The sequence below is a fragment of the Gobius niger genome (assembly GCF_951799975.1).
Source record: "Gobius niger genome assembly, chromosome: 21".
Lineage (NCBI taxonomy): Eukaryota > Metazoa > Chordata > Actinopteri > Gobiiformes > Gobiidae > Gobius > Gobius niger.
In genome coordinates this window covers 14,247,580-14,255,801 of record NC_136872.1, presented here as the reverse complement: position 1 = coordinate 14,255,801, position 8,222 = coordinate 14,247,580, and the positions used below count along the sequence as shown (strand labels likewise).

The following is an 8,222-nucleotide window of genomic DNA, read 5'->3' as shown; positions in this document are numbered from 1 at the left end:
CAACTCGACGGTCGTTAGCAGGGTCATCGACGCTCCCCCGGGAAACCCAACTTAAAAGAAAAATGTTTGAATTGTCTTTCCTTGGTTCTCCCGCAATTCCACTTCCTGTCTTCAAGGCCTCGGCGGCATCCCATCCTCCTCAATCTCTCTCGCCCCGGCGAAAATTCATCAATCAAAGATGAGGCCATTCCGCGGCGCTGATTTTTTATAAGTCCGATGTCACGCCGCTTAGGCCACTGTCAAAAGCAAGGGGGCAGAAGCTTTGGGAAGCGCTTGGTTTGTGTGTTAGCCGCGGTAATGCATTTATCCACTTGTATAACGCTCGGGATCAAAATGGTGACCAAAATGGCTTCGAGCTGCGAGGGGAGAAAAAAAAAAAAAACATGATGAAGATGGAGGATTGAGAAAACAGTTCTTTCTAATATAAATTCCCGCTGAAATGTCTGGCTAAGTAGGTCAATGGGATTTAGAAACTTTGCTATGTGTTTTTTTTTTTCTTCTTCTTCTTCTCTTCTTGTCAATGGAATATGAGAAATGCGATTAGAAGAGGGGAGCAATTGGGAGCTACATAAAGGAAGACAGAGGAACGGGAACAGAGGTTTGGGGCCTCTCTCGGGTCCCACACCAGCTGACTGAGACACAAAAGAAAAAGTTGGAAGGAGAAGCGAGAGAGAGAGAGAAAGAGAGAGAGAGAGAAAGATTTGTATCTCGGCTCTTAGGAGCAGCGCAGTTGACGCGTTTTCATCTTGATGTAGAGGCAACAATCTAATTATACCGTTACTCCAGGGAATATGCATATGAGGGCAATCAGTAAATAGAAAGCGGTAATTATTTGCCACAAGTCAGATGCCTTTGTTACGAAACACAAGATTTTACATAGCTAATCAATAATCCAGCCGATTTATAGTAAGTCAATGAATTCCCTGGCTGGTATTTCATATTGCACGTCCAATATAATGAGTCAAGTTGGGTGAAATGGGTCTCGCATTGGTTATTTGCCAGAACCTTCCTGCGGGTATACGTGCCCGTGATTGAGCTTTACAATTAAACACACTAATTCATTGTCAAAAGCAACTTATCTATACACTTGATAGATTTGGCACTTAATTGGAAAGCACATTTAGAAACGGTTTCTTAAGCGATTTCCCCACACCAGGGTCTAATCGAAATAAATCCGAGCTCCGCGGTAATGAATTGAAGTCGAATATTGGTAGAAGGGGCTGTTAAAAAGACTGCTCGGGTGAATTATTTAAAGCTAATTAATGTTTAAAACTCCCCAACCTGCAACAGGAACATTACCATCCAGGTTTCACAAAAGGAGATCGTTCCGAGGCAACAGGAGGCTACACGCTTCTATCATATTTAAAAGCGTGGTCTTTCAAATATGCAGCACCTCCAGCCAGGATGAGAAGAGATCCATCAATACAATACAAGAAAACCACTAGCGAAATAGACTATTGGCTGGGAATAGTGGGTCCCTTGGCAAGCGCAGTGATGAATCATGGGAAACGCGGGTAGGAGCGTTTTTCGTCCCCGACACAGGTGGCACATATGTTCGCTAATCCTCAAACCGCGGCCCCGCAAACTGCTTGTTGTGTGACTTTTAGTAAGTGTTTAATGGTTCGCGATTTGTCACCGGCAGCCGTGTCAGAAGCCGGGATATTAGATCAACTTCATTAGGGCTGCAAAAGTATGAAATGTGGTTCGGCTTTGTGCTCGGAGAAGAACGGAAAGAAAAAAAAAAAAGAAAAAAGGCACGGGCATTATTCATAGTTGCACAAAAGCTTGTTATTCATCATAAGACAAAGGGGAATCTCACCCGGCGTGACATAGATGGAGGAGGGCCGCCAGGGTATTACTCACATCTGTTGAAAACACTCGGCACAGCCCAACTGGATGGCACCATACACTGTGCTTATTAATGCAAACAAAGTCTCCCAGCGCCCAATACAAATGACATTTGCCTTCACATCACAGCATAAATATTAATTGCCTTAAATCTGTGATGTATTGTGGTGTGGCTGTGGGTTTAGGTTGTTGTGTTGGGGAGGCGTTTATATGAGTAAAAGCAGCACTTCTTTTTGCAAGCAGCCTGTACAGTGGGGGTGGGTGCTCTCGGGTTGCGCCACAAGATGGCAGTGTAGGCCTACTTTGAACATCGACTTTTCCCAGTCCATCCACGTCTCAGCTCACCAAGTCTGGCATGTCAACATATGTGCAGTGTCAATTGATATGTATTCACTTTTTTTTATTTTTATGTTAGACATATCTAGATTGTTTCCAGAAGAAAAACAGCTCACTTTTGGCAGGTCTCTCACATATTGGCCTTTTCTTCTTCAAGTAGCAGTTTGCACAGCTGTCCAAGTCACACAAATGGCATTAGCCCGTCTCCTTGTGGTGGGGCATCTGTTGCTTTCTGCCCCATCTACAAAATATGCTTTATATAGTCTGGTGTCATGGTGAGAACTTTTAAAGGCGCAACTCGGTGTTCAGTTACTTCATTCTCGTGCACTTTAATGAATCGTATTATACAGCCTCTGGAGATTTGATTTAGAAGCCCTTTTTCTTCACAGTGTAACTCGCGACACATTTGTTTATTTTAAATTCAAAAGTAATGACCACAGACAGAAGTGTTCTTACTGCTCCATTATCATACCATATTGTGGATCCCCGTCGACTAGTCATGTCACTATAATGAGATTTAAAGTAATGCAAAGTTTTTAATGTAATACAACGTTTGAAATGGCCTCTTTTTGCGGATACACTGACGCAATTTGCAACCATTTCACATGCACACAGTTAACTTGCTGCTGCAGCTGCCTGATCTGGAAGCATTACAGCTGCTTTGGGCATATGAGTGAGGAGCCCCACTCTATAAATCTCTTGGGAAGCCTCGCTAGGAATTGTGCAGGCTAGAATACTAATTTTACTTCCATTTAGTCAAATCCTAGTCTATTTAAACACGTCCTTAGATGCACTACTGAAGTTTGGAAAGGGCAACTGCAGCTGCTATGCCACTTGGTAAATTCAAAATAAACATGACAAAGGATCCTTAATGGTTTGGATGTGGTCCTTCATGTTCAGTGCTGTACTTTAGAATGAGTTTGGCATATTCTCTCCCGGAGCGGTACATAGTGCGCTTCCGTTTCTCATCGGAAAAGTCGACATGAAACAGTCCAAATCGAACGCTATACCCATCAGCCCATTCAAAGTTATCCATCAGCGACCAGGCAAAATATCCTCTGACATTGACTCCATCTTCTGTAATGGCTGTAGGGCACAATATTTATGTTAGAATATGACTGCAAACAGGTAAAATAGTTCTTTAAGTAGAACCCAAGTGATAGTAAGAGAAGAACGGGCGAAACGGTAGTAGAGCGGTTAGCGCTCGAGCTTCACAGCTAGACGGTCCCGGGTTCGATTCCCACCTGGTCGGGACACACAGAAAGGTTCTGTGTGGAGTTTGCATGTTCTCCCCATGTCTGCGTAGGTTTCCTCCGGGTACTCCGGTTTCCCCTACCACTAAAAACATGTACAATAGTCCAGGATGAATGAGAGTGTGTTTGAGAGTGCACATGGGGGACCACGGATGGAAATTAGCCCAATCCGGTGCGGTGTGTTTACATGCATGAGACCCATGTATGTTCATTAACATGCACTGTCCTTTATAAACCAATAAACTGAAGTACCAGCAAAAGTAGAAAGCATAGGGGGCATACATGTGATGGTTACAGCATGGCAACAAAAGCCAAAAATAAGTCATTGTTTGCCGTGAGATAAACTATTTGTTATTGCTCGGAGAGGGTTATGTTCAAAATTATAATGATGTAAGTGCATTCTTTCTACATACTGCCAGATATACAGCAAACTGTACTTTTTTTAATGTAATTGACTGCTGAAAATCAGTTTGCATATGTAATACTGACCTAATAATTGCCTTTAAAATGTTTTTGTGTATATATATATTGTATTCAATGTATTTTTTTTTCCTTCTTGATTGAAAGATAATTGCAATGCAGTAACCACTAAGAACCGCTAAGAACACAGGCGCAGTGCCATGATAATTAGCAGTGACTACAATAACTGCTTTGCAACTATACACATTCTCAAGAAATCTGATTGGGCAGCAATTACATTTATTTACCTTTGGCCACCTCGCTGATCGTTTCCGTGTAAAACTTCCCTCGCTGAACATCCTCCATCTCTAACGACCCCACCTGAGCAAACCCATTCTCCGTAATGTAGATGGCCGGATCACTGAAGTTTTTCTGAAAATAAATCAGGAGGACAAATGTTATCAACAAACAAGGCATATCACCTGCCACCTCCTACGGAAAGAAAGATTGGTCTACAGTGTGCCATTTAGCTCCGATTCAACGGTGGCGAGCCCGAGGTAATGGGCTGTGACAAGGCACAACAGCAGGAAATTGGTCGTTTGCAAAACACTTTTTAGCCAAGTAACTATTTCATTCAATGTGACAGCACTAATGAAGCATCAGTGTGTTTCTGGGGGTGTTAAAAAGGTGTTTGCCGCATACGAAATCGATGCAAGATGCTAAACAAATGTCAGGTGTTTTGCTCGTTTAGCTGAAGGCGATGCATCTTCCCATTGATCAAAGTAGTTTAACTGTGGCTGAGAGAGTGACTTTTAAAGAGAATGAATTTGTCAAATAAAGTAGCATCAGTTGAGGCTTGCTTTGTTTTCAACTCTTTGTGAAACTCATATATTTAAATTACACCCACCAGGCTGAACATTATATAAAGTGAATATGATGTGGATTCTAGTTGGTTCCGGGAGGTAGATCAAAGTTGAGGCTGTTTTTGGATGACCTCTTTCCACGCAAAACATTATTCTATTCAACCCTTTGTGAGTTAGAACTAGAGATGCACGGATCTAGCTTTTTTGTTACCGATACTGGGGTTTGAGTGTCTGCCGATATCCGATATTTACCAAGACCAAGACACTTTCTTACAAGTGGCTTTTAATTTACTCTTCTCCATTGTAAGATCTATAAAGTCTAATTCTATTGTCATGTTACAGATCAACTATCAATTATATCTATTGATAAACTCTTGGATAAACATTTAACAAGGATGACTTTTCTACACTAAATATTCTTATATTACATTAATAAGTGGTGTGATCATTACAAATATGTGAGATCAGATATTTATTAAACTAAAATACAAACACTTGGCTTCAGCAGTGGTTGTTTTATTTCATTAGGCTACTTTAGGTATTTCTATCATAGTTTCTGGTCCAGTTTTGATTAGTTTTCGTTAGCATTAGCATGCTCCAGCTAGCCGCAGAATTTTGTGCGACAATCAACAATACATTTGCGGAGTTTAAAATAAAGCGATTGAATTCTCCAAGTTCCAAGCTTTACAATGATATACAGCATGCCCATATTCACTTAGAATTAGGTGGTATTTTGGTTAATGTTATGTTTTTACGGCGTTGAGAGCCTAAACTTTAGATATCGTATTTGTTCCCATATCGGCTCCAATTGGTGCATCCCTAGTTAGTACCTAGCCATTTTAGCCCTTCAAAGAGTAAACATTATATAGTATATGTGTTTGTCGCTTTCAAACTTTGGAGATGATCCAGTAAACTAGCCGGTAGAGTTTGACTATTGTCCTCACAATTTTCAATGTTGATGTAGCCTGTAGTGTTCACCTTGATGTAGCTAAGAAGCCTCCTCAACCCATGGGGCACCACTGCAAGCCAGGACACCCCGGAAATTGGCCATGATGGATCCAAGACTTCCTGCGCACCTCTGTCACTCTTCATACTAAGTATATCCGAATGACCACAGCCTGATGTAACTTTTCTTGATGTATAATAGTTCAGGGCAAAAAAATCCGCTGTCCCTAAAATCGGAGGTTCATCTTTGGAGAAAATTGGCAGGCGCGATTCACTGTTAAAACCATGTGTTTTACTGTTGGCGTCAATAACAGCTCTCATTATTTCAGGATAGTCCCCGGAAACAAACACGGGCCAGGCGAACCAACCAAGTGTAAAGGCAAGATGTCGTTCGGTGGCGGAGACATCCTCGGCACAATCTGGCTCTAACGGCTCTAACCAGTCACTATTGATGGCCAGAGACACTAATCCCTCATGCTTTGGCCTGAAGAATGCGTCGTAACTGTGCCAAGCCAAGGCGTGGGCCCGTAGCATGTTGTGGCCCACCAGATAGGCGGCTCTCCCCCCCGGTTCTTCCAATCCTGGAGCATGGATGCCATCTTCGTGACCGAGTTTGGCACACACGTACGGCTCATTGATGGTGATCCAAAGTTTCACCCGGTCGCCGAACGTCTGGAAGCAAAAGCGGGCGTAGCTGTCGAAAAGCGCGGCGATGTTCGGTGATTTCCAGCCGCCCTGGTCTTGCAGAGCTTGTGGCAGGTCGAAGTGGTAAAGCGTGACCATCGGAGTCACGTTTGCAGTCAGTAAATTGTCAATCACCTTGTTGTAGTATTCCACACCTGAAGAAGAAAAGAAAAGCATTTCAGATAAGAGCAGCAATGTTTAGTAAAGCTTGATTTGTTAACATATATATTACTTTCGTGCAGCAACGTGATGACTAAACTACTGAAATGATCCCAGGATGTCACCGAAGTACCTTTGTGATTGACATGCTGCGTGGTCCCGTCGGGCAGGAGCCGGGCCCACGAGACCGACAGGCGATAATGCGTAAGTCCGAGCTGCAGGATGCTCCTAAGGTCCTCCTCCCAGAGCTCATAACTTTTACAGGCCACGTCTCCGTTCTGATCCCCAAACACCCTGCCCGTCTCGTGACTAAACGTGTCCCAGATACTGGGTCCCCTGCCATCTGCCTGCCAGCCACCTTAACACACGCAAATTGTTTCATTAAAAAGGATAATTACAAAGACAAATCACGCTTACATTTGGGACTTTTAATGAGTCCCAAGAGTAACTTAATTGACTTTGCAGTTGTGTTCAGATTGCTTGAAACCTTCTCCCGTTAGAGAGAGGTTTCTACAATGTAAGAAGTGCTTGCATGTATTCAAGAAAAAAAAGAAGATAAGGACAAGCAGAAATAAAAGAATTCAACAATATCATAGGGCTACTTTAAAGCATATAGGCAGGTGATGTATACGCCTAAATAATGCACACTTTAAAACAGTGATTGTCAAACTGTAGTACTTGGGCTTCTTCAGGTGGTACAATTGACACTGTGCATAACTTCCTGTTTCAATCCAGTACACCAAAATAAAAGCACACAGCTCATCTCATTGATTAGTTCAGCAGGTACTTGCAACATTAAAGAATACAATTAAATACACACATTTTAACTGTTTTGTCTGGTAAGAGTTAGGCAGAAAGAAACTTGAACTAATGAACTGCTGAACTAATGAATAAGATGGTGCTTTTATTTTGGTGTGCTGGATCGAAACAGGAAGTCACTTCTTGGGCTGCGTTTGAAGTTATGCGCGGAGTCACTTTTAGGCTATAATAAAAATCTGAATTACTGTGCTGATCCCCAAGGGGAAACTATTTTCGTAACAAGGAATTGGAATCAAAATGATGTGTGAAAGCTTTCAGAACCACTTCTTAAGAATAGAAATATATCTAGTCTTGTACTAGTCACCACAAACGGGTTATTACTGATATCATAATAAACTAGATCAATGTAATTAGGTGCACATTACATGTCCATTACATTTTCAATATAACAATGAGACACTATTCTGGACTGGCTTCTTGTTTGTTCCGTTTCTTACCTACCTTCAATTTGATAAGCGGCGGTGGCTGCTCCCCACGCAAAGCCACGTGGAAACATGCTTTATTTATGTATGTGTTGTGTAGGTCTTCACCTGCTTATTATTGCGTGGTTTCTAAACTTTCTATTGATTCTTCAGGATTTGTAGTAAGTTGTACAACCCCGACACATCGACTGATGAACGGCATTCCCACATGACTTCCAAAACAGGAAATAGCAGGGCAACTAAACTTTTCCGGTTTGGGCTTCATCAGATACGTTCAGGTGTAAACTCATATTAAATTCAGATATACCTTTTTTAGTTGAGGTTTTTATTATTAATATTATTATTTTTTAGCTATTCCAAGTGTTGTGGGATTCTGCCAACACATCCACGGGTTTTGCTCAAGATGCGCCAAGTATTGTTTTTCTGCTTTATTTTGAAAAGCGTAGCGGAAGTGATCTGAAATGTCGTGTGTTTACAACTGGTGTGATGTTGCT

At 41.9% G+C, this 8,222-nt stretch overlaps 1 protein-coding gene across 1 annotated transcript; it reads right to left on the bottom strand.

The window, feature by feature from the left end:
* Window positions 1-2,689: 2,689 nt before the first annotated feature.
* On the bottom strand, window positions 2,690-7,924 carry gba3 (glucosidase, beta, acid 3). Its single transcript, XM_079580702.1, has 5 exons — window positions 7,748-7,924; window positions 6,621-6,845; window positions 5,678-6,483; window positions 4,145-4,268; window positions 2,690-3,270 (listed from the first exon to the last, which is right to left on the bottom strand). The coding sequence occupies exons 1-5, from the start codon at window positions 7,800-7,802 to the stop codon at window positions 3,053-3,055; spliced, it is 1,428 nt and encodes a 475-aa protein (XP_079436828.1). The 5' UTR covers window positions 7,803-7,924; the 3' UTR covers window positions 2,690-3,052.
* Between the last annotated feature and the right edge of the window lie 298 nt (window positions 7,925-8,222).

Coding starts and splice junctions, on each gene's coding strand:
- gba3 (XM_079580702.1), bottom strand. CDS start 7,802: ATGTTTCCACGTGGCTTTGCGTGGGGAGCAGCCACCGCCGCTTATCAA. Junction 6,846..7,747: donor CGCCGCTTATCAAATTGAAG/GTAGGTAAGAAA, acceptor GCGTGTGTTAAG/GTGGCTGGCAGGCAGATGGC. Junction 6,484..6,620: donor GCAGCATGTCAATCACAAAG/GTACTTCGGTGA, acceptor TTTCTTCTTCAG/GTGTGGAATACTACAACAAG.